The following is a 26,825-nucleotide window of genomic DNA, read 5'->3' as shown; positions in this document are numbered from 1 at the left end:
AAATCGTGAACAAGGACTCTCAAGTCCCTTTGTACTTCTGCTTTCCGAAGCATTTCCCCATTTAGAAAATAGTCTATGCCCTGATTCCTCCTTCCAAAGTGCATAACCTCGCACTTTTCCACATTGTATTTAATTTGCCACTTCATTGCCCACTCTCCTATCTTGTCCAAGTCATTCTGCAGCCCCCTTGCTTCCTCAATACTACCTGTCCCTCTACAGATCTTTGTATCATCTGCAAACTTAGCAACAGTGCCTTCAGTACCTTCTTCCAGATCGTTTATGTATATTGTGAAAAGTTGTGGTCCCAGCACAGACCCCTGAGGCACACTACTAGTCACTGGCTGCCATCCTGAAAAAGACTCCTTTATCCCCACTCTCTGCCTTCTGCCAGTCAGCCAATCCTCAATCCATGCCCGGATCTTACTCTGAACACCATGAGCTCTTATAACTTACTTAACAGTCTCCTATGCTGCACCTTGTCAAAGGCCTTCTGGAAATCTAAATAAATCACGACCACTGGTTCCCCTTTGTCTAACTTCCTTGTTACCTCCTCAAAGAAGTCTAACAGATTTGTCAGACATGACCTCCCTTTGACAAAGCTGTGCTGACTCAGTCCTACTTTACCTTGCACTTCCAGATGTGCCCTACACTTCAAAAGTACTTAATTGGCTGCAAAGTACTTTAGCTACCCTCAGTTGTATAAATGCTAGTGTTCTTTCTTTTTAATTTATTTGGTTCAATTTATGTTATGATGAAGGCTATTAATATGCTTGGATAAGACTAACGGCTTGGACACTGAAGAATATCCTCCCTCTCTCAGGAAAAAAAATCACAGCCATCCCTGAGAAAATACTTTTCACGAAAAACAAATAAGCAGCCCACTTGGCTAGACTGGGTCAGCTGCAACAGTACACAAGACGTTCGACACCATTGAGGCCAAAGCTGCCCACTTGATCAGCCTCTCATATACTAGCCTGAATGGTGTCTGCAGTGTGAATGATCTATACTGCTCCACAACGACTCACCAAGGTTCCTTCTGCAGCTCATCCTAAACCCGTGATCTCCACCACTTAGAAGGACAAGGCTAGCAGGCACATGGGGGCATCACCTGCAAGTTTTCCCCATTGGAAAATGCATTTCTAAATGGGGTAAAGGATCAAAGAGATTTAGCGACCACAAATCACTAAATGTTTTTGATACAGGTTAATAAGACCATTTTCTAAAAAATCAGCAGTCAAACACTGACTCATTGCAGAGGAACACCATTGAAAAACAGAGCAGCTATGCTAAAATTATATAGAACCAGGGTAAGACCAGCTTTAGAGAAGTATAAACTGTTCTATATTAGAAAAAGGATATAGATACACTGAAGAATGGGCGTAAAGATTTATAGGGAGAGCAGAACTGAGAGAACTCTTGGGGGAGGGGGAAGGACAGTTTGCATTATGAAAAATAAATGTTTGTCACCCTGCTCCATTTACACAGGGGCTGAGGAAACCAGTATAACATGCCTGCACAATCCCATGAGGTCTGTGAGCGGCAAGGGTATAGTCGAAAACAGGGAATCACCGAGAAAGTTACTCAACACACCATAGCGAAGCATAAGCAGAGAGTTAGGTAGATCTAGTGATTGGAGAGCTTCCTACAATATGGCGCATATGTGGTCTCCCACATCCTCGTGGGATGCTGCATCCTGGATAATGTTGCATTGCACCAAGTTCTCTACTTGGAGGAGGCAGAGTATCTGTGGTCGTCCTTAGCCGATGATGTAGACCTGGGAGAAGGAGAGGAAATAGCTGAGGAAGGAAAAGCAGCTCAGCAACGATCTTGATTGCAGTGTGCTGCACCTCAGCAGCTGCCAGGGCAAACTGACTCAGTTGACAAGCTGACGGTGTGGTAGGTAGTAGTCGAGGCCACACACAGGTTGGCAAAACAGCAGCCAAGCTGATATTCAGGCCCTCTGAGGTCACTTCCAGCTTTTGAAGCTCCTAGCCATAATAATAAAAATAAACATACATGAAAACAAAAAAGGGCACCAAAAATACATGAGACATAATTTGAATTCTTTTCAACAAATGCTTTTCTAACTTTTTCCTGTGTAAATGCACTGATTATTGAAGAGAAAACTAACTCTGATGCAATATCACATAAGCATGGCAAGACCATTAAATACTCTAGGGTGCAAATTAACAGAAAAATAAAGTGATATTTTGAGTACAATTGGAGGGTGTTTCTCGACGGTCATGTTGGCGAGATCGTGGCCCGCATTTAACGGCACTTAGTGCCAGAAATGAGCCCCATGAACTTCTCGCCATTACTGTATGTCTCGCTGTCTGATTAACCAGACTCGCACCTCATCGTCTCTCTGCTAACAAGGGGGAGCTGCTTTGAAACGCTCCCTCACCATTCACTCCCAGTCAACACATAAGTATGGTAGCGCAGACCTGCCCCTCGCTTTGGGGAAGCCGACCTGGCCAGGCTTCACAACGCCGTTGATGCGAGATGGGACATCCTGTTCCTCTGAGGGGGTCGAGGGACCAGCAGCCGTGTCACCAATACTGCCTGGGAGGCAGTGGCAGTGGCTTTCAGTTTGGCCAGCATGACAAGGAGGCCCCGTACTATGTTGGAAAAAGACCAATGACCTCCACTGAGCTTCAAGGGTAAGTTACCACCTCCACCCTGGTATCAGTTCCGCCTGCCACCCTTCAAATTCTCATTGCTATCCCCCCCCCCCACTAATCACTGGCTAACATCTTATATCCTTCCCACATCTGACCTTCGTGCTTGCTCCTCAGAACCCACTGGCACTGACCAGCACAACCTCTTCATGTCCAGGTGCGGTGCCCACACATGCCACCTGCTATAGACTCCCCTGACCCTTCACACATGCAGCTCACGATGCCGTTTCTTTGGGCCGCAGGAGAAGATAGCCCATAATAAGTGTGAGAGGGCCAAGACGGGGCGCAGACCAGAGATCAAAGTCCTCAACCCCTATGAAGAATGGGCACTGGAGAACTCAGGGTTGACCGAGGAGAGAGTCATCACCAACAGCGAGGTTGGTAGGTTGGGCTGCACCACAGAGGTGGAGCATCCACTGCCCATCTCACACAGATGACCTGTCTCAAGTGAGTTGTTTGTGTCAGACAAAATGATCCTCTGCTCTCACTGACCACATACCCATTCTCTCGCAGGATCTCCATATGATGGGGCCGTTCCCCCCTCTCGCCACCCAAGATACCAACTCAGAGGAGATCTCTGATGAGACCACCATTGAACCATCACAGATATCATCCCCATCTTTCACCAGCGCAGAGACACACACCTCGGTGGGCGACATTAGTGGACAGGCTTCTGGGGAACAATCTGGTGACATTCCAGCGAGTGCACATCCAATTGGAGGAGTCCCAAAGGCTATGGGTGCAGGAGATGGTGCCAACAATATGTGGCAACGAGGCGAATACTTCTAGGATGGCGATCACAGTGTACAGCTTGGAGAACAACATCAGCGTCTTGAGTGGTGGTGCACAAGGCATGACTCAGTCATGAAGACCATGGCTGAGGGCCTCAACATCATGTCCCAGTCGATGACCGACATGTCTCAGACGCAGGTGGACAATACCAAGGCACTGCAGAGCTTGGCCTTGTCACTGAGTACCATCACTGAGGGTGTCGACAACATGAGGCAGACAATGGGGAGCCGCCAGGACTGGCAGAACAAGATGATGCAGCGACCTGGGGAGCTCATCTCAATTGCTCCTCCCACCCATGGAGACCTCCAAGACCCGACGAGCACAATCATGGAGGAGGAAGCGCTGGTGGGCCTACCACCAAGGAGACTACGGCGATCTCCAGTTCTTCCGAATATCCCTCTCTTGACACCGGTGCATTTCAAGGGCAGCGGGCAGAACAGAGTGGCACGGCGAAGTCAGTGGCACTGGTAAGCCTGCCAGGCACGTCCCTCCTGAGGACGTCCATCAAGGGCATCAAAGGTCACAGTGCAGAAAGCAGCAGGCTGCCTCCACCTCTGCTGTGCGTCCTGTGAACACACCTCCACGTAGCAGTAGACCATGGAAGACCAAGAAGAGAAAGGATCACTGAGTGGACAGAATCTGTAGCTAAGGGGAATGGAAATGTCAAATGTTCACTATTAAAACATGTGAAGCCTCTGTCACGTTAATCATCACAGTGGTCTTGCCTGCACCCCCACCCCCTGTTGACATCCGCTCCCCCCATCTTACGGGCATAGCCAAGATCAAATGCCCCCGGTTTCCAAAAGAACATTCTTAAACATTGCTTTGGTTCGCAATTCAGGAAACAATGTTTTCATTCTTCGGATTTTATGTTAAAAAACTATCCATTATAAAGAGTTACTGCGAATGAATAGTACGACAACTTCAACTGTGTGCTAGCTCTGCCCCCTTAACATGCGCACATTCTTGCACCCTTCTTCACATGTCAGTAGGCTGGGCTGCGCAGATGCTGCCTGATGTACAATACGGAACAGCAAAACTGACTTTCTTTTCCCATATTTTTTTCCCCATGCGTATAATAGTGTAACTTATCAAATGTCCACAAATTAACAAATGTCTAAATTTGAGGCGTGCTTTGAGCTTGAGGCCCAGGCCAAATGGCCCTCCTGCATGCCTTCCTCCCCCCCCCCCCATTGGTCCAGTGATATTCTAATATCTGCTCCCATCACTGGACCATCTCTCTTGTGGACCTGAAGCTGATCCACTCCATTGTTCTACGGCAAAACAGACTGCAGAAAGTGATCAAGGCCTTGAAAGCTGCTATCTGCTCCATCCAGCACTCTGTTCAAATACCTCTGTCTACAGACTGCAGCCCAAAATCTGCGTGGCGGCCGCTTGACCTTCCATGAATCCAAACATTACACAAAATGCACCCTGACCTGTTAAGCCAACAGCATCTCATTCCCTGGCTTTTCCTAACTCACTGATCTCTAAGGCATTCTGCTTTTCCTGGGCGAGGTCGATGATGTTGGGGACACTTTCTATTCCTTTCACCACGCCCATTAATTTGTTCTTGTCAGAAAAACAAAAGATCTGAATTTATATAATATTCATGCCCACACTACGTCTCAAAGTCTCAAAGCGTTTCGCAGGCAATGATCTACGCTGGCCGGATACTCGCCTTTTTAACGCTGATCCCATCTTTGAGATCCTGTCTTGCCCTACAGAGAGTGAGAATGGGTATTGATGAGCTAAGTGGAGATGAGCTAAGTGGTGATTTTGCAAAAACTGACTGTGGTCCGAGGTGGGCAAGAAGCAAGGTGGAGTGAGGATGGAGAGACAACTGTAAATCCAAGTGTGAGGAATGCAAAGTGAGGAAGGAGAATTGGGAGAAGTTGGTGGTGTAAATGCTTGGGCATAAAAACCGAATGATGTGTGCATGATGGAAAAATAGGAAATAAGTGGTGAGTGTGTTTGAAATGGAAAAGAGAGATATTGCACCTTATCTTTGTGTCTGTATGGTGAAAGAGAGAAATTTGTTGATTTGTGGCCAATGGATGGCTGGCGTGTTGTTGGATGATATTGGGGTAAAACAAAAGCAGTGCTCATCTTTCTCTGGTGATAATTGAAATACTCTCCATCAAGCCCACAGCCCTTTGTCAATTCTGTTCAGTGTGTTTCACTGTGGCATTGGAGAATCCTTTGTGGATGTTGAGGAACTATGGCTCCTTTTTTTCCTCTCTTTCTTCATGGAAGCCTCCATGGAAACCTCTAAAAAATGAGATTTGGCCCTTTAGCTGCATAAAACACGACATTGCTTCTTGTCTCCCGACACTCAGCCAGAGGAAAGGTCATCCAGATACCCTCTGCTGTGTATTCACGGTCAGAGACTTGCCAACAAAATGAGTGGGAGAGGTTCACCTGTTGCCAATACAGGCCAACAAATTTCACATCATTTACAATTTTGGAGAAAGAACCTTTTGTCTCGTAGCCTATTTACAAACTTGCGTGAATACAGTTTGCTTGACAACACAACTTTTGAATATAAATAAATCTTTTGTTGCTTTTTTATAGTCTGCAATCTTTTAGATGAATACTGAAGCCATTCAAAAAATAATAGTGTAAATGAGTCTTTGTTACCTGTGTTAACACTCTCAGAATCAACGCAGAAATCTGTTGGAATCTCAAGTCTAGGTGGTTCATACTGTGTAGTAATGATGTGCACATTAGCAACTGCCACTCAGTAGGCATTCTGAACCTCAACCTCAAAAAATTCATACAAGTAATATATGTAATGCATAAATAATTTTCAATAGTGTATAGATGGTATAACTTTCTTAAAATCCTGGGCCATATTCGATGGCCCGCCCCCATTGCCTTCTGAGGCAGAGAGTTCCAAAGTCGCAAATATTCTCCTAATATCTGTCCGTAAAGGGTGACACCTAATTTTAAAACAGTGCCGCCTAGTTCTGGACTTACCCATAAGAGAAAACATCCATCCACCTTGGCAATAACGATCAGGATCTATATGCTTCAATACAATCACCCTTCAGTCTTCTAAATGCCAGTGGAAACAAGCCCAGCCTGACCAACCTCATAAAATCGCAAAACTGTTACAGCCCCGAAGACGGATATTCGGCCCATCCTGTCTGCACTGGCTCTCCCAATGGGCATTATGACTTAGGATCACATTGTTTCTTTTCAGATAATCAAATAATGCCTTCTTCAATGCCTCAACTGAATCTGCCTTCATTACACTACCAGGCATTACATTCCAGATCCAAACCACTCGCTGTGCAAAAATGTTTCTTCTTGCATCACATTTCTTTGCCCTCTCACTCTCAAACGTTTTATGAGTGGAAACAGTTTCTCCCTATCTACTCTGTTGGATTGGATTTGTTTATTGTCACATGTACCGAGGTACAGTGAAAAGTATTTTTCTGCGAGCAGCTCAACAGATCATTAAGTACATGAGAAGAAAAGGGAATAAAAGAAAATACATAATAGGGCAACACAACATATACAATGTAACTACATAAGCACTGGCATCGGATGAAGCATACAGGGTGTAGTGTTAACGAGGTCAGTCCATAAGAGGGTCATTTAGGAGTCTGGTGACAGTGGGGAAGAAGCTGTTTTTGAGTCTGTTCGTGCGAGTTCTCAGACTTCTGTACCTCCTGCCCGATGGAAGAAGTTGGAAGAGTGAGTAAGCCGGGTGGGAGGGATCATTGATTATGCTGCCTTTGATTATGCTGCTTTGATTATGTCCAGCCCTATCATGATTTTGAACATCTCTATCAAATCTCCTCTCAACTGCCTTCTTTCCAAAAGAACACCTCAACCTCTCCAATCTATCCTCATAACTGAAGTTTCTCACCCCTGGGACCATTCTTGTAAATCTCTTCTGCACTCTCTCTAATGCATTCATTTCTTTCCTACAGTGTCCCGCCCATAACTGTACATAATATCCAGCTGAGGTTTATCCAGTGTATTGTATAAGTTCAGCTTAACCTCCTTCTCTTGTACTCTATGCACCTATTAATAAAGCCAAGAATACCATATACATCATTAACTGCTCTCTCCATCTATCCTGCTACCTTAAATGATTTATGCACATGAACAAGGCCTTTAACGGCAGCAGTAAAATACCTTCTACAATTAATCCAAGTAAATGCCCAAGAATGTAAGGAAAGAATGACAAAGACCACTTCATCCATCAGGGCTATCCCTTTGAGTCATGTATTCCACTTTTAGGGAAGAAAGTACCATTGGTATTCAGTGTCAGGATGGTCCACATTATGGATGGATATTCTCACTTACTGTGTCGCAGTGCATTTCCTTGTGCTACAGGCACACAGGATAGGAACAATCTTGGTTGCTGTTGGGAAGGTGGGGTTGCTGGAGGGTTGTATTTGAGTAAATGATTGAGATGGACACTTTTTAATCAGGGTAGAAATTGGAGGTTGTGAAGGATTTCATTTTTCCTTTCAATAGGCCATTGATGAAGCAATCAGTGACTCAGAGGAATCTGCAGCAGCCAACATGCCTGAGAAAACCCATTCACAAGTAAGCTTTGCAGATGCAGCATTGACAATTATTGTGAGTGTGTTGTAATTCTGTGATTGTACCACCAGTATGTCTGACATTATTTACCTTCACACAGTTCCTGTTTGAATCTGAGTCTCTCAGGCAGCAGTCTGAGGAGCTGTATGCTACTATTGAACAATTGCTTGAGGAACCGTTGCCAATGGTAATAAAAGAATCCAGCAAACATTTAACTTTTCTTTCCTGTTTCCACCTTGCTCCCTCCTCCCACCAAACACAGCTTTAACCATGTTCCTCACGTTTCATCCCCCACCCCTCTTCTAGCGCTGCTCGAGCTCTACTCCCAACTCCCTACGGAAGCCGCAGGACTCAAAAGCATACAAAGTACGTGAGTGATAATGCATGCACTGTCAAACCTGCATGTACCCGGAAGGTGCAGTGGTTCTGCTGCGTCGGATAATCAGACAAAGTTGATTTGCAGAAATAGGTGCAAGCTTTGATACGGTTTTGCACCGATGAATACCAATTCTAATCACCCTACAATAAGAATATGATCAAATGCTGATTCACTGTTTCAGTGTTTTTAGTCACATTGGCAAATCTCTGTAATTAAATGGCCCATTTAGGGCACCAGGGGGCAGCACTGTAGCACGGTGGTTAGCACAGTTGCCTCACAGCTCCAGAGTCCCAGGTTCGATTCCCGGTTTGTGTCACTGTGCGGAGTCTGCACGTTCTCCCCATATCTTCATGGTTTCCTCCGGGTGCTCCGGTTTCCACCCACACTCCAAAGATGTGCAAGATAGGTGGATTGGCCATGCTAAATTGCCCTTAATGTCCAAAATGTTGGGGTGGGGTTACGGGGATAGGATGGAGGTGTGGACATGGGTGGAGTGCTCTTTCCAAGGGCCGATGCAGACTCGATGGGCCAAATGGCCTCCTTCTGCACGGTAATTTCTGTGATTTAAACTACAGTGTCATTTCTTGGTTCATCAGCTGTTGACATGCACAATTATTCCAGGTTTATGAACCTTTTGATTCCGAATTCCTGTTTTAATGTGTCACCTAATATTGAAAATGAATTATTCCTCTTATTTTCATTTAGGTGGCTTTATTTTTGTGGTGCTATTATTATTATATTTTTTCCCAATTAAGGGGTCATTTAGCGTGGCCAATCCATCTACTCTGCACATCTTGGGTTGAGTGGGGGTGGAGACCCACGCAGACATGAGGAGAATGTGCAAACGCCACATGGACACTGACCCGGGGGCGGGAATGAATTCAGGTCCTTGGCACCTTGAGGCGGCAGTGGTAACCAGTGTCACCGTGCCACCCTGTGGTTCTGTTATTGTTAAGTAACTTTGTGTTACGATCCACCCCCAATCCCCGGCGAGCCATAAAGCAAAATAACCATATTTACCAAATGATCCCCCAAATGAAGGAATTAATAACAAGATTTCACCGTTTAACACAAATCAGAATCAATGTGATTAACAGGCAAATAATACTTAAACTTAAAAAGTTAAATTTCACTTTAAGTAGATGAGACAATAAAGCTAGTTCTTACACAACCACACTCACCTGCACCATTCCCTGCAGACCTGTGGCACTACAAAGCTATACGTTCCATAATATGCTGTTCATTATTCACGTAGGGTATGTCAAGCTCCTATATGACAACCATTTTAGAATAGAATCATAAAATCCTTACAGTGCAGAAGGAGGCCATTCAACCCATCGAGTCTACACCGACATCTAAAAGAACAAGCACCCTACCTAGGCCCACTCCCTTGCCCTATCCCCATAAACCCACATAACCTAAACATCCTTGGACACTAAAGGTGTAATTTAGCATGGCCAATCCACCTAACCTACACATCTTTGGACCATGGGAGGAAACCGGAACACCCGGAGGAAACCCACGATGACACAGGAAGAAAGTGCAACTCCACACAGTCACCCAAGGCCACAATTGAACCCGGCTCCTTGGTACTGTGAGGCAGCAGTGCTAACTATTGCCCACTGTGCCATCCCTTGGATTTTAATTTCCAATTTTCACGATTTTAATAACCATCAGCAAGACACGCTTCTTAAAAACCCTTTGGTCATGATAGGCCTGGTTGTGTAACTTTTCAAAGCTCTTTTTCAACCAACCAACCAATAATACTCTGGTTCACAGTTGTGCCTCTCCTGTTGAAACACAGTTCTTTAGCGTCTTCGAGCTATTCCAGGCTTTAGACCTTTTTAGCGAGCTTCGCATTGCCAGTACCTGTCTCCTTTCTGCGAAGCAGAAAAATTGACCTCATCCCGAGAGTGATTTTCTTCTTCACAGGAGTTCATTGTCTTTGTCTGCTTTTTCTTTCTCTCTGCATCTGTGTACTGATTATCCTCTTTATCCTCCAGCTCTCTTATCATCTTTACAGCAGTAGCTTTTTCGTCCATCATCTCTGTGACTGGCCACATGGCTTATGTCTTAACTTCCTTCCTGCTGGGACTGCTTTTAGGTCAAGGGTCAGCAGATCACATGGACCAGTATTTCGTATTATCCCAAAATATTACAATCAATCCCTTTTGAAATTTAAAAGTCCCTTTTAAACATTCTTAAAAACAATTTGGCTCCCTGGACATTTTAATGAAATTACATTTTATTCTTAATCTGTTCGTCCGGGTGATGGATTGTTGCACTTGGTCTTCCAAATTAAAAGTTTAAATGATGAACAGTTGCCAAATTATTTCTCGTACATTTTTTTTCTATTTAATTTGCTGGGTAGGTAACATAATTCTATAATATAATTCTTACACCAGTAAATGGCATGGTGGAAGTTACATTGATAGGAAGTCGCACAATGCCACCAGTCAAAAAATGCAGCTCAATCCTAGATCTTAGTTTTTGTATACCTTGTTCAGGGGGTGACACTGCAGGAATCTCTGCCCTTGAGGTAAAAGCTCTCCTCATAACCCTCATTTGGAATTATGTTTTCAAGGGTGAGTAGTTGTTGTAATCAATAAGGCAATCAAAAGGGCCGCATGTGGTGCAGTGGTTAGCACTGGGACTGCGGCGCGGAGGACTCGGGTTCAAATCCCGGCCCTGAATCACTGTCCGTGTGGAGTTTGCACATTCTCCCCATGTCTGCGTTGGTTTCACCCCCACAACCCAAAGGTGTACAGGTTAGGTGGATTGGCCATGCTAAATTACCTCTTAACTGGAAAAAAATAATTGGGTTCTCTAAATTTATAAACAAAAATAAGGCAATCAATGCATGTTGTAAGCAATGTAGATTAAAACATAAGGTTACAAAGAGATATTGATAGATCATGGGTAAAACTGTGGCAAATTGACTTCAATGCAGAACATTTTCCAAACCGTGATAAGCGAACAACAGTGGAGGTTCAGAGAGTATGTATCTTGTTTTTTGAAGTCTCATTTTAGGTCTGTAATTAATTGCAATTCTTTTGAAACGCTTTTCAGCCTTTGCTATGTTTTGCTGACCTATTTTGAAGTCAGTGGGTTAATCATTGTGAACACCCATTCTTAAATAACAGCCTCAAGTGTCATCAAAGAGAATGCTACCTTTTCTCTCCATTTCAGCTGCAAGGTAATTCTGGAATATTTTTTCTTTTCAGCACGTTATCCCCACGCTGAAATCAGCTGGGAGAGAAACCAAATATGTGAGTATTTTTTTGGTGTGTTAAATATTGAGTTCAATCAGATTTCCTGACTTGCTGGAGAGGATATGTTGAGTGTTTGGTATTCAAAACAAAACTACGTAGGATTACAGTTATTCTGCTTTTGGTGTGGGTTGCCAAAAATAGTAACCTTGCTAGTGCCTTAAAAGGAACCTGGACCTGCATCTGAAATGCTCTAACCTGCAAGGCTACGGACCAGGTATTGGAGAATGGGATTAAAATGAGCGGCTAGTTTTTATTTGACCGATGCAAACATGACGGGCTGAATGGCCTCTTACTGCATCATAGCTTTTCTATACTTCGATTACCTGGAAAAGTTTAATTTATCCCCCCGAATAACTTTCTCGATATGCTTCAAACAAAATATCCATGTTTCACTGTGATCAACTCCAACTGATCACTGGTTATTCAGGAACACCATTGAATATGACTATACGGACCACTTTGAGGGGTGGGTATTAGTTATCTTCTCCTCTCCTGCTTGCTCACAGGGTCGAAAGCTTCAGGGTTTGGATTTCATTCTATAGTATTTAAGAAACAAAGAGATCATTCATGCATAGTGGCATTTATTTCTAACTTTATAGCGTCCTCAAGTTCCTCCTGGTCCAACAGTGCAACCAACATTAGCTGGTGTTTATCAGTGAAGACAAATTTGAAATTGAGAATTGAAAATACATTTGAAATTAAGAGTAAAAAAGGAAGATTTTTTAAAAATACAAACAGTAATAGGTACATATGTTTCAGTCAGATGGCATTAGTGGATTCAAAAGACCAGGAGATGTTCTTTCAAAGACAGAAGGAATCAGGAAAAAGTGCACACAGACGTACGTCACTGGTAAAATCCCACTGTCAAACAGTTGTGAGTTCAAGTCCCACCCCAGGGACTTTAGCACAGAACCGAGGTTGACACGGTTGTATGAACCAGGGGAGTACTGTACTGTCAGAGGTGCTGTCTTTCAGATGAGTTGCTGTCTTTTTCTCGGATCCAGAGACCATGAAAGGTCCGATATAAATGTCCCTTTCATGGTTTCAAGAGTAATGATAGAAAATGTAGCAGTGCAACCATCTGAATGGGATCTGTGCATGCCTTTGAGCCGGTGCCAAATTTGGGAGAGCAGTTCGGCCTTACAGCTGCCTAAATTGCAGGCCTTATTTTACTTATTAAAGTGAGGAAATTATGCTGCGAGACTTTGATGAACCTACAGCAGCCTAATGAAGTCTTGAAGGGACTGGGGAAAATCAGTATTTACAATGAACTCAATGTAGTCAGGAGGAACAGGAGTGCATGTCATGCTTCTACATTAACACTGCAGACCGTGCTTGTTTGCACTCACTCCCCTCCACTTCTTTTCTACACCTCCCATTCTGATCTTACCTGTGGGATGTTACCAACCCAGGCAGCCAGCCTAAACTAAAGCTGAGCGAAGTGGCGGCTGGCCTCTGGAAGGTGGCGGGAGTAGGCCACCTCGAGCCTGCTCCGTCATTCAAGTAGGTCATGACTGATCTGATTGTAACTTCAACCCCACATGTTGCCTACCACTGATAACCTTTCACCCCCTTATTAATCAGGACTCTATCTAACATTCAAAGACTCTGCTTCCACTGTCTTTTGAGGAAGGCAGTTCTGAAACTCATGACCCTCTGGGAGGAAAGATTTCTCCTCTTTGTCTTAAATAAGAGATCGCTAGTTCTAGATTCTCCAACAAGCTTAAACATCCTCTCCACATCCACCCTGTCAGTACCCCTCAGGAACTTAAAGGTTTTTGATTAAGTCGCCTCTTACTCTTCTTACTCTTCTAAAATCTAGTGCAAGGGTTCCCGGCTTACTCACTCATCCAACTTCTCCCATTGGGCAGGAGATACAAAAGTCTGAGAACACGCACTAACAGATTCAGAAACAGCTTCTTCCCCGCTGTTACCAGACTCCTAATGACCTTCTAATAGACTGACCTGATTAATACTACGCCCCTGTGTGTTTCACCCGATGCCGGTGTCTATGTATTTACATTGTGTACCCTGTGTTGCCTTATTATGTATTTTCTTTTTATTTAATTTTCTTTTCATGTATTTAATGATCTGTTTGAGCTGCTCGCAGAAAAATACTTTTCACTGTACCTCGGTACACGTGACAATAAACAAATCCAATCCAAATCCAAATTGCAGTCTGTGGAACCCTCGGGGTCTGTGGCAGCGTTGCAGTGTGTCTGCGGCGGAACGGGCATACAGGCACACTTGTAAAATTTGAAAAATGCTGCAGAGCGTGGACAGCAGAGTGATGGGAAGAGTGGGCCCCAGAGTTGGATAAGGAGCAGGCTTCAGAGCGGAGGACAGAGCATGCATCCGAGTGGGGGCCGGAGTGGGAACTGGAAGGGACCTCTGCTCTAGTGGATACAAGCTGAGGCCGGAATTCTCCGGCCGTTGGGATTCTCTGGTTCTGCCGCCAGTGAGTTTCCCAGTGGCATAGGATGGCTACAATGGAAATCCCATTGACATGTGGCAGGCGATGAGAATCCCGCCGCTATCCAACGGCGTATCGCACAAAAATACGCCGCTGGGGGACCGGATAATCCTGCCCCTAATCTCTCCAACCTTTCCTCATAAGATAACCAACCCACTCATGGTATTAGTCTCATAAATCTTCTCTGAATTCCTTCCAACATAGTTACCTCTTTCCCTAAATAAGGAGACAAGTTCTGAGCACCACCTTTTCGAGCACCTAGTCACCTCCCAAGTGTATCGGCAAACATCAAACACTCTCATATTGTTGATGCCCCTTTATTGTGGTGAAATAGATGCTGTCAGAGAAATCAAATATAGATACGATGTTTCTCGCTATACCTTTTCGTATGTTAGGAATTAGGAAATGGCACACTGTCATAAATACATTCACCAGCTACATGCCCCCTCACATTGATCCCTGACCAAGCCACCTTCCCATGACCCATTGAAAGTGTCATGAGAATGTCACTTTAAGAAATGTTCGTCTGCTCATGTTGCTGCAGTGATGTCAGAGTGTGGGTGGAGCTGAGCTCTGGCTCTGCTTTTTAGTTTCACTTTGAGAAAAGCTTGGGTGTGTCTGTGTTATTATGGTTTCGTTTTTTCAGTGTTGGAGCTGAAGCCAGACAATACAGGTGTACTGTTGTTCTCTCTGCCATGAAAAGACTATCTCTTGATCATTTGGTGAATTCAGAATTATAAATGTTTTCAGTAGCAAATGTAAACCTGATGTGCTTCTGTTAAAAGGTGTTTCTTTTGTCTTCTGGATGTTGTTTGGGAAGTTATTAAGGATTACTTAGTGTTGTATTCTTTGGGGGGTGTATTTGAATTAATGGTTGCTAAGATGTTCTCTGTATGTTTTAAAAAGGTTAACTTGAGTTCATAGAATAAACATTGTTTTGCTTTAAAAAATACTTTTCCATTTCTGCTGTACCACACCTGGAGAGTGGGCCGTGTCCTCCCCATCCCACAATCTATTAAAAGTTGTGGGTCAGGTGAACTCCATGATACACTTTGGGGTTCTCTAAACCCTGGTCCATAACAAATTGGGGGCTCACCCGGGATAAAATTCTATCTATTGGATTGGCTTAGTGAACTGAAAGACAGTGAGGGGTGAGCATATTGTGGTTGCTTTTCAGGTGTGGTATTTTAGTTAAAGTAGGGAGTGGGTTGTAGACAATGGCTCTTACAGAGGCTCAGAAGTTTTTTGGGGTGGAGACGGTCACACGCAGTACCTTACAGGCAGAGACTAAAAGCAGACTGTTAGATTTGGCAAAAACATTGCAGTTAACATTACCTGACAAAATGCGAAAAGATGAGGTAATTATGCAGTGGCTAAGCATTTAAAGTTGCCTGAGATACAGTTTGACTCATTGGAAATGGCAAATATTCAGTTACAAATTAAACAAATGGAACATGAGAAAGAATTAAAGCGGTTTGAATACAAAAGAGATAGAGAGGAAAAAGAAATGGAGAGAGAAGAAAGGAGAAAAGTGAGCAGAAAGATGATGGGTGAAGCTGGAATTTAATTTATCGCAATATAAATAAACGTTTTATGAAGAATGCCTGTCAACCTCTGATGCACTATCAATTACGACGAGACGAGAGTAGAGAGTAATCAAGGCTTTATTACGCAGAGATGTGGAGCCTCCTGCAGCTGCTGCCGAAATGGCTGCAGCTCGGAGAGCCCACACATTTATACTCTGCCTACTGGGCGGAGCCAGCAGGCAGGGATTTGCCCCCATACCTGTAGTACAGGGGCCTTACCGTAATACCCTTGTATGCAGTGTATACAATACAACAGTGGTGACTACCACATTCACCCCCTGTTAAAAAAGAGTCCAGCGGGGGTGGTGGAAAACTATTTGCATACAGGTTGTTTAAAATTTTAGAAAGGGTTTACAAATTTAGACGATCGGGCGCCTTGATCCGTCGTTGCGAGCGCTGCAGTTCTGGTGGTGATACAGGCGTCGGTTCGGTCGTCAGTGACTCCGGGAGCGTGTCGACCTCATCTTCATCCCCGGGTGGGACCAAGGAGAGTGATGTGTTGGGTGTTCTGGATCACATACAGGTCACCAACACTTGAAGTAGTGCAACACTATTTTATTAAAAGGTTAACTATTTAAACATACTTGAACTGTGGGTAAATACGATACCAGCTTTAACTAAAGACCTTTGCCTTGTCCTAACCAGTTGATGCACTCAGCACATGGTGAATGTCTGTGTTGCATTCTGTGAGCTCTGTCCTCCTAGCTAGCTGCTACTCGAATGAACGGAAACTCTGATGTCCCCTGTCTTTATAGTGCGTGTGCTCTCACTGGTGATTGGTTGCGGTGTTGTGTATGTTGATTGGTCCCACTGTATGTCCATCAGTGTGTGTCTGCACCATGATATACTGATGTATATTATGACAGGGAGGACGGATCGTCCTGGAGCGGGGGCTGTGGTGGGGTGCGCTGGGGGGAGGGAGGGTGGCGCCGGGGTAGCAGGGTTGGGGGGTTGTGGGGACCCAGCTGGCGCCAGGTCCCTGAGGGAGACTGTGTCTTGCCAGCCATCGGGATACGCTACGTAGGCGTACTGCGGGTTCGCGTGGAGTAGCTGTACCCTCTTACCCAACGGGGCCGCCTTGTGGAGCCGCACATGCTTGCGGAGGAGAACGATTCCTGGAGCTGCCAGCCATGTTGGGAGTGAAATCCCGGAGGTGGACATCCTGGGGAAGGCAAAGAGGCATTCACGGGGAGTTTCGTTACTCGCAGTGCACAGGAGCGACCGAATGGAGTGGAGGGCGTCGGGGAGGACCTCCTGCCAGCGGGAGGCCGGGAGATTTCTGGACCGTAGGGCCAGCTGGACGGCCTTCCAGACCGTCCCATTCTCCCACCTGCCTGTTTCCCCGGGGGTTGTAGCTGGTCGTCCTGCTCGAAGCAATGCCCCTGTTGAGCAGGTACTGGCGCAGCCCATCGCTCATAAATGAGGATCCCCGGTCGCTGTGGACGTAGGCGGGGACACCGAACAGAGCGAAGATGGTGTTGAGGGCCTTGATGACGGTGGCAGACGTCAAATCGGGGCATGGGATGGCGAAGGGGAATCTGGAATATTCGTGTTGCGGTCAGTGGAGGGGAGGGGCCCTTTGAAGTCCACGCTGAGGCGTTCAAAGGGGCGGGAGGCCTTCTGCAGGCGCGCACGGTCTGGCCGGTAGAAGTGCGGTTTACATTCCGCGCAGACCTGGCAGTCTCTGGTGATAGCCCTGACTTCCTCGATGGAGATGGGGAGATTGCGGGCCTTTATGAAATGATAAAAGCGGGTGACCCCTGAGTGACATAGGTCATCGTGCAGGGTCCGGAGTCGGTCCACTTGTGCGCTGGCACATGTACCTCGGGACAGGGCATCGGGGGGCTCGTTGAGCTTACCGGGGCGGTACAAAATCTCAGAATTGTAGGTGGAGAGCTCGATCCTCCACCTCAAGATCTTATCATTTTTGATCTTACCCCGCTGTGTGTTGTTAAACATGAAGGCAACCGACCGTTGGTCATTGACGAGAGTGAATCGCTTGCCGGCCAGGTAATTCCTCCAATGCCACACAGCTTCAACAGTAGCTTGGGCCTCTTTTTCGACAGAGGAGTGTCGAATTTCGGAGGCATGGAGGGTGCGGGAAAAGAATGCCACGGGCCTGCCTGCCTGGTTGAGTGAGGCAGCCAGAGCGACGTCTGATGCATCGCTCTCGACATGGAAGGGGAGCGTCTCATCGACCGCGTGCATCGCGGCCTTGGCGATGTCGGCCTTGATACGGTTGAAGGCCTGGTGAGCCTCGGCCGTCAGTGGGAAACCGGCGGAGTGGTTGAGTGGGCAGGCCTTGTCCGCATAGTTAGGGACCCACTGGGCGTAGTACGAGAAGAACCCCAGGCATCGTTTGAGGGCCTTGGGTCTGTGGGGAAGGGGGAGTTTCATGAGGGGGCGCATGCGATCAGGGTCGGGCCCTAGAACTCAATTCTGAACCACATAGCCGAGGATGGCTAATCGGTTCGTTCTGAACACGCACTTCTCCTTGTTGTAGGTTAGGCTGAGGAGTTTGGCTGTGTGGAGGAATTTGGAAAGGTTAGCGTCGTAGTCCTGCTGGTCGTGGCCGCCGATGGTGACATTATCCAGGTACAGGAAAGTGGCCCCGTTAGTGATGTCGAAGGGAACCCTAAGGAAGTGGTAAAGGCGGCCGTCCGCTTCAAACGCGGTGTACTGGCGGTCCGCCTTGCGAATGGGGAGTTGGTGGTAGGCAGATTTCAGGTCCACTGTCGAGAAGACCCGGTACTGTGCAATCTGATTGACCATATCAGATATGCGTGGGAGGGGGTACGCGTCGAGCTGCGTGTACCGATTGATGGTCTGACAGTAGTCAACGACCATCCTGTTTTTCTCCCCAGTTTTCACCACTACCATTTGGGCTCTCCAGGGGCTGTTGCCGGCCTCGATAATACCTTCCCGCAGCAGCCGCTGGACCTCCGACCTGATTAAGGTCCTGGCCTGGGCACTACCAGCTGCTCCTGGTGGCGACGGGTTTGCAATCCGAGGTGAGGTTCGCAAACAGGGAAGGTGGGTCGACCTTAAGGGTCGTGAGGCCGCATACGGTGAGGGGTGGTAGGGGTCTGCCGAATTTTAGAGTTAGACTTTGGAGGTTGCACTGGAAGTCCAGGGCGAGTAGCAAGGCAGCGCAGAGGTTGGGGAGGACGTAGAGCCGGAAGTTGCTGAACTCTACGCCCTGGGCGGTGAAGGTGGCGATGCAGTACCCCCGGATTTCCACGGAGTGGGATCCGGAGGCCAGGGAGATTCTCTGGTTGATGGGGTGTACCTTGAGGGAGCAGCGCCTTACCGTATCTGGGTGGATGAAGCTCTCTAGTGCTCCTGGAGTCCAGAAGGCAGGAGATTTTGTGTCCGTCGACCTTCACGGTTGTCAACGCGGTCACGAGGTTGTGCGGTCAGGACTAGTTGATCGTAATGGAGGCCAGACGTGGCTGGTCGGCGGCAGTTGCAGGCGATGAACGGCCCGATGAGGTGCCCGACGAGCAGGGGTCCTGAGGCGGGGAAGATGGCGACGCCCACGGGCCACACGTGTTGTGATGCAAGCAAGATGGCAGCACCCACGGGCTGCACGTGTTGTGAGGGGAGCAAGATGGCGGCACCCACGGGCCCGACGGGCAGGGATCCTGAGGTGAGGAAGATGGCAACGCCCATGGGTCGCACGTGGAGGGTGCAGGGACAGTAGCGGCAATCGAGCGGGCCTGGCACACAGCAGTGAAATGTCCTTTCTTCCCGCAGGCTTTGCCGGGCAGTGTTTACATAGAACATACAGTGCAGAAGGAGGCCATTCGGCCCATCGAGTCTGCACCGACCCACATTAATCCCTCACTTCCACCTTATCCCCGCAACCCAATAACCCCTCCCAACCCTTATGGACACTAAGGGCAATTTCAGCATGGCCAATCCACCTAACCTGCACGTCTTTGGACTGTGGGAGGAAACCGGAGCACCCGGAGGAAACCCACGCGGACACGGGGAGAACGTGCAAACTCCGCACAGACAGTGACCCAGCGGGGAATCGAACCTGGGACCCTGGCGCTGTGAAGCCACAGTGCTAATCACTTGTGCTACCGTGCTGCCCGAGTGTTGTCGGGGGTCTTTTGACTGTCCGCAGAAGTAGCACTTGGGTCCCCCGGGGTTGGTTGGCTGCCGCGCGGTGCAGGCATGGGGTTGGCTGGGGGAGGTCGCTGATGGGGTCCACGGTGGGGTGTTCGCTGGCGGGGTCCACGATGCGCAGAAGGGGTGGGCCGTGAGGTCGGTGGCATACATCTGTACATTGCGTGAGGCGACTGTGAGCGAGAGCACTAGTTTCTTGGTCGCCGCGAGGTCAAAGGTAGCCCCTTCTAAGAGGCGCTGGCGGATGTACGCCGACCCTATGCCCGTAACAAATGCGTCTCAAAGCAGCAGGTCAGAATGTTCAGCGGCCGAAACAGCCTGGCAATCGCAGACTCTCATCAGGACGTGCAGGGCACGCCAGAAATCTTCCACAGACTCACCGGGGAGTTGATGCCGCGTGGATAGGAGTTGCCTGGCGTGTATATTGTTGGTCTGCTGAGTGTAGTTCTCCTTCAGTAATGCCATGGCCTTAGCGTAGGTCGGCGGGTCCTGGATGAGGGGAAAGATATCGGAGCTCAGCCGCGTGTAAAGGATCTGGAGCTTCTGTGCCTCTGAGGGTGGTTCTGTCGCAGATCCGATGTATGCTTCAAAGCAAGCTAGCCAATGTGCGAAGGCCGACTTAGCATTGTCTGCTTGAGGGTGCAGCAGCAGGCGATCAGGCTTGATGCGGAGATCCATCGTTGTAAAATCTCTGTGTCATAAATTGATGCACTGTCAATTACGACGAGACGAGAGTAGAGAGTAATCGAGGCTTTATTACGCAGAGATGTGGAGCCTCCCGCAGCTGCTGCCGAAATGGGCGGAGCCAGCAGGCAGGGATTTACCCCCGTACCTGTAGTACAGGGGCCTTACCGTAATACCCTCGTATACAATACAACAGTAGTGACTACCACAACCTCCTGCGAGTAACAATTTTAAATAGCTGAAATTGACTTTAAAAAATGGTGTATAACCACATAGTTTCATCAGTACATGGTAGTCAGTTACTTTGTGAGGTAAAGACATTTAATTTTGTACCCAGAACAACAGCTTAATTTGGAAAACCTCTGATGGCCTACAATGATTGCAATCAGAAGTAACTTGCCATTCTGATTTCTTCAATGTAGAGCTGTGGCCAGTTTTGGTGAATGGGACAAGTTTCCTATTCAATGTTTTTGTAAACCAATGTTGAAGATCATGGAAATGTAAGTTGCACTCAATGTAACTTGCACTTAACATTGTGTGATCATCTTCGCTGATTTGGCCAATTTCTTGTGGAATGTGTTGGTTTTACCTAGCGGAGACTCGAGGTCCAGATCTAATTGGTTTACTTGGTTATAGCAAACAAAAAAATATGTTTTCAAACCATGTTGTAAGACAACATATAATTATAGGATATGTGTTTCTGCCACTAAGGTGCATTTTGGGACAGGATCTGTAGGAGAAGGTTTTATTTGATTTAACAGGTAATTCACATGGCTATGAGGTTCAAAGCTTGGATCTAGTCCTGCATTTGCACTGCAATCAACATAGTGCACTTTTTGACGCCTTTGTAATTAAATAACAAGAAACATTTAGCACTGTTGCCTCATAGCAAAGGGACCCAAGTTCAATTCCAGACTTGGGTGACTGTGTCTGTGTGGAGTTTGTACGTTCTCCCCATGTCTGTGTGGGTTTCCTCCGGGTGCTCTGGTTTCCTCCCACAGTCCAAATATGTGCAGGTTAGGTGGATTGGCCATGCTAAAATGCTAAATTGCCTCGTGGTGTCGAAAAGATTAGGTGGGGTTACTGGGTTACGGGGTTAGGGTGGGGGCATGGGCCTAGGTAGGGTCCTCCTTCAGACGGTTGGTGTAGACTTGATGGGCCGAATGGCCTCGTTCTGCACTGTAGGGATTCTATGCCTGAGAGTGAAATTGTGATTTTTGACATTGGAGCAAGCAGTGACCAGCTATATTCTGAGCCAATATCTTGCACTTCAAAATCGCAGATGAACAATGCTGTTCATTGCAACATTAGAATGTTCTCCCTTTTTATAAAAGGATGTGAGGCACGATCAATTGGACAAAGACGATAGTTGAATCCAACTGAGGCTTTATTGCTATCAGATGTGTGGCCTCCCACAGCAGCTGGCGAAATGGCTGCTGGCTGGAGGACACGCATATTTATACAGGCAGGGACTACCGGCGAACCTGTAGTACAGGTCCTACTGTCCATCACCTAATACAGGTGCAACAGTGGTTTACCACATTCACCCCCTGTTAAATATTGAGTCCGGCGGGGGTGGTGGATAACAATATACAACAATGAGTTAATATTTACAAGATTTGAGCAAACAAATTTCCTTCGATATCCGGTGGACCGGTCAGAGGTTTAACCGGTCCGGGGCCTTGATGTTCCTCTGGGAGCGACGCAGTGGTGTCGCCGATGTTGGTGCTGATCTGGTCGATGGTGACTCCGGGAGCGTGCCAAAATCCTCTTCATCGTCGGGCGTGTGCAGGGGGGGACGGATGGTCCTGGGGGGGTGCTGTTGGGAGCGACGGGGTAGGGGAGGGAAGCGCTGGGGGCGGAGGGGGTGTGGGGGTGGACCTGCTGGTGCCAGGTCCCTGAGGGAGACAGTAACCAAGCGGCCGTCGGGTAACGCCATGTAGGCGTACTAGGGGTTTGCGTGGAGCAAGTGCACCCTCTCCACCAACGGGTCCGCCTTGTGGAGTCGGACGTGCTTACGGAGAAGCACGGTTCCCGGAGCTGCGAGCCAAGTCGGGGGCGACAACCCGGGTGTGGACTTCCTGGGGAAGGCAAAAAGACGTTCGTGGCAGTGCAGAGTAATGAGCGAATGGAGTGGTGCATCAGGGAGGACCTCCTGCCAGCGGGAGGCCGGGAGGTTTCTGGACCGTAGGGCCAGCTGGACGGCCCTCCATACCGTCCCATTCTCCTTTTCTACCTGTCCGTTACCCCGGGGGTTATAGCTTGTCGTTCTGCTGGAGGCGATACCCCTGCTGAGCAGGAACTGACGCAGCTCATCACTCATGAATGAGGATCCCATGTCACTGTGGATGTAGGTGGGGAAACCGAACAGAGTGAAGATTGTGTTGAGGGCTTTAATGACGGTGGCAGACGTCATGTCGGGGCATGGGATGGCAAAGGGGAATCTGGAGTATTCGTCGATCACACTGAGAAAATATGTGTGATGGTCGGTGGAGGGTAGGGGGCCTTTGAAGTCCACGCTGAGGCGTTCAAAGGGGTGGGAGGCCTTCACCAGGCACGCGCGGTCCGGCCGGTAGAAGTGCGGCTTGCACTCCGCACAGACTTGGCAGTCCCTGGTGATTGTCCTTACTTCCTCGACGGAGTAGGGCAGATTTTGTGCCTTAATGAAGTGGTACAACCGTGTGACTCCTGGGTGACAAAGGCTGTCGTGCAGGGTCCGGAGTCGGTCTACCTGTGCGCTGGCACGTGTACCTCGGGATAGGGCGTTTGGAGGTTCGTTGAGTTTGCCGGGGCGAGACATAATCTCGTAATTATAGGTGGAGGGCTCGATTCTCCACCGCAAGATTTTATCATTTTTGATCTTGCCCCGCTGTGTGTTGAACATGAAGGCTTCCGACCGTTGGTCAGTGAGGAAAGTGAATCTCCTGCCGGCCAGGTAATGCCTCTAATGCCGCACAGCTTCAACAATAGCTTGGGCCTCCTTTTCGACGGATGAGTGCTGAATTTCTGAGGCATGAAGGGTGCGGGAAAAGAATGCCTCGGGTCTGCCTTCCTGATTGAGGGTGGCGGCAAGGGCGAGATCTGATGCGTCGCTTTCTCTTGGAAGGGCAATGTCTCATCTACAGCGTGCATTGTGGCCTTGGCAATATCAGCTCTGATCCGGGCAAAGGCCTGTTGGGCCTCGGCCGTCAGGGGAAACTGGGTGGACTGTACGAGTGGGCGGGCCTTGTCCGCATAGTTTGGGACCCACTGAACGTAGTACGAAAAGAACCTCAGGCAGTGTTTGAGGGCCTTGGGGCAGTGGGGGAGGGGAAGCTCCATGATGGGGCGCATGCGGTCGGGATCTGGCCCCAGAACTCCGTTCTGGACCACATAGCCGAGGATGGCTAAGCGGTTTGTGCTGAACACGCACCTCTCCTTGTTGTAAGTGAGATTTAGGAGGGTAGCGGTGTGGAGAAATTTAGCAAGGTTGGTGTCGTGGTCCTACTGATCATGGCCGCAGATGGTGACGTTGTCTAGGTATGGAAAGGTGGCCCGCAACATGTACCGGTCGACTATTCGGTCCATCTCCCTTTGGAAGACCGAGACCCCGTTTGTGACGCCGAAGGGGACCCTAAGGAAGTGGTATAGGTGGTCGTCTGCCTCGAAGGCGGTGTATGAACGGTCCGATTTACGGATGGGGAGCTGGTGATTGGTGGATTTCAGGTCTACCATTGCGAAGACCCGGTACTGCGCAATCTGGTTAACCATGTCAGATATGCGTAGAAGAGGGTACGCTTCGAGCTGCGTGTACCGGTTGATGGTCTGGCTGTAGTCCATTCGGTGTTTCTCCCCAGTTTTAACTACTACCAGTTGAGCTGTCCAGGGGCTGTTGCTGGCCTCGATGATGCCTTCCCGAAGAAGCCGCTGGACTTCAGACCAGATGAAGGTCTTGTCCTGGGTGCTGTACCGTCTGCTCCTGGTGGCGACGGGTTTGCAATCTGGAGTTAGATTGGCAAAGAGGGAAGGTGGGTCGACCTTTAGGGTCGCGAGGCCGCACACAGTAAGGGGTGGTAAGGGCACGCCGAATTTCAGAGTTAGGCTCTGGAGGTTGCACTGGAAGTCCAGGCCGAGGATTAGTGCAGCGCAGTGGTTAGAGAGGACGTAGAGGCGGAAGCCGCTGAATTCTATGCCCTGGACCGTGAACATGCCTGTATAGTACCCCCGGATCGCTACGCAATGGGATCCGGAGCCAAGGGAGATTTTTTGGTTGGTGGGGTGTATCGTGAGGGAGCAGCGCCTTACCGTATCCGGGTTTATGAAGCTTTCGGTGCTTCCGGAATCCAGCAGACAGGAGGTTACATGTCCGTCGACTTTCACGCTGGTGGATGCGTTGGTCAGGTTATGCGGACGAGACTGGCCGATTGACATGGAGGCGAGTCTTGGTTGGTTGTCGGGTAATGGGGCGGCTGGTGAGCCCGGGTCCTGGAATGCTGGTGGTGCCCATGTGCTGAGGGGTAGACAAGATGGCGGCGACAGAAGATCTTGAGGGTTACAAAATGGCGGTGCCCATGGAACGCTCGTGTTGCGCAGAGGGGAAGATGGCGGCGCGCACTGTCCGCACGTGCTCTGGGTTGGCGGCGCCCATTGTCTGTGACCGAGGGGGCTGGTGGTGATAGCGGCTACTGAGCGGACCTGGCACACCGCGGTGAAGTGGCCCTTCTTCCCGCAGGCTTTACAAAGCGCAGCGCGGGCCGGGCAGCGTTGGCGGGGGTGATTCTGTTGGCCGCAAAAATAGCATCGGGGGCCCCCCGGGTTCGCTGGCTGGCGTGAAGCGCAGGCGTATTGGGTGGGCAGCGCCCCCCCTTGGGCGGCTGTCTGTGGGGTCCATAAAGCGTAGGAGGGGTGGGTCACGCGGCTGGGGGTGTAGGACTGGACGTTGCGCAGGGCGACCGTCATGGAGAGCGCTCGCGTTTTAGTCTCTGCGAGGTCGCGCGTTGCCCCTTCTAGGAGTCGCTGACGTATGAGATCTGACCCAATTCCAGTCATAAAAGCGTCCCGCATAAGGAGGTCTGAGTGTTCCGTGGCCGTAACGGCCTGACAGTCACAATCCCGCACTAGTGGGATTAGGGGCCGCCGGAAGTCTTCTATGGACTCACCAGGGAGTTGAGAGCGAGTGGTGAGTGCGGCCTGGCGAAGAGCGTGTTCGTTTTCTGTGCATAGTTGTCCTTGAGTAGAGTCATCGCTTCAGCGTAGTTCGGCGCGTTCTGGATTAACGGAAAGACTTTGGAGCTCAACCTGGAATATAAAATCTGAATCTTCTGAGCCTCCGGAACAGGAGTTGGTGCCGCGTTGATATACGCTTCGAAGCAATCTAGCCAGTGCTGGAAGTCCTTTCTGGCGGCGCTTGAATGTGGATTCAGCTGCAGGCGATCCGGTTTGATACGGAGGTCCATCCTTAGAAACTGATAGCAGTAAATTGAGGCACGATCAATTAGACAAAGACAATAGTTGAATCCAACTGACGCTTTATTGCTGTCAGGTGTGTGGCCTCCCACAGCAGCTGGCAAAATGGCTGCTGGCTGGAGGACACGCGTATTTATACCCCACCTCCTGGGTGGAGCCAGCAGGCAGGGATTACCGGCGAACCTATAGTACAGGTCTTACCGTACATCACCTAATACAGGCGCAACAGTGGTTTACCACAGGATGAATGGCCACTTGCTTCACCATGGTTACTGGAGATTCTGGTACACTGTTGGAATGCTGCCCGTTGCCTGTTGCTATCTCAGAATATTTTCTTATCTGTTGTCAGCACCACTGGGATTAGGTTATTTGACCTATTTGTTTCCTATAACATCCTCTTGCTGTCTGTAGCTCATTGTTCCAAAGTGCCTGCTGCTTTGTAACGTCCTTTTATATTTTTCAGGCTAATCTTCATCTGTCAGTCTCGGAGTCCACAGAGAAGAGGCCTGTAAGTACTCCCTGCAACCATTCCTCCTTGCTGTTTCAGATTGCTGTTTACTGTGTGGGTGTTAATCTGTCAGTCATACTGAAGAGATATTCATCACCATGAACGCCAGCGGTTCATGTTGTCTTTCACCATCTGGTTTTCTATTCCTGAGCACGCATGTCTGGGGGGGGGGGGGGAAAGCGGCAAAAAGGTTTAGCTTCGGCTGTGGGCATTTTGGGGTGATCTTTCCTCCACTCTTGTGATGGTGAAAATGATATGGTGAAGTCTGCCGCCACATCCTCACCTCAAACTGCATTTGTTTTGCTTTCCCC

At 48.4% G+C, this 26,825-nt stretch overlaps 1 protein-coding gene across 8 annotated transcripts in view; it reads left to right on the top strand.

Moving 5' to 3' along the window:
* The window catches only part of mlip (muscular LMNA-interacting protein), a 354,543-nt gene that overhangs the window by 251,852 nt on the left and 75,866 nt on the right, over positions 1 to 26,825 (top strand). For 7 of the 8 annotated variants that reach the window (XM_072498569.1, XM_072498573.1, XM_072498571.1 and 4 more), the window contains 5 exons: positions 7,965 to 8,036; positions 8,134 to 8,220; positions 8,340 to 8,399; positions 11,637 to 11,681; positions 26,470 to 26,514. In XM_072498569.1, the coding sequence (XP_072354670.1) occupies positions 7,965 to 8,036; positions 8,134 to 8,220; positions 8,340 to 8,399; positions 11,637 to 11,681; positions 26,470 to 26,514 (309 nt within the window). The remainder of the gene's footprint in view (positions 1 to 7,964; positions 8,037 to 8,133; positions 8,221 to 8,339; positions 8,400 to 11,636; positions 11,682 to 26,469; positions 26,515 to 26,825) is intronic. The other variant, XM_072498570.1, reaches the window with a different exon arrangement.

Source organism: Scyliorhinus torazame, chromosome 4, assembly GCF_047496885.1.
Source record: "Scyliorhinus torazame isolate Kashiwa2021f chromosome 4, sScyTor2.1, whole genome shotgun sequence".
Classification (NCBI taxonomy): domain Eukaryota; kingdom Metazoa; phylum Chordata; class Chondrichthyes; order Carcharhiniformes; family Scyliorhinidae; genus Scyliorhinus; species Scyliorhinus torazame.
The sequence above is the reverse complement of the archived record's forward strand: the minus strand, read 5'-3'. Positions and strand labels throughout refer to the sequence as shown.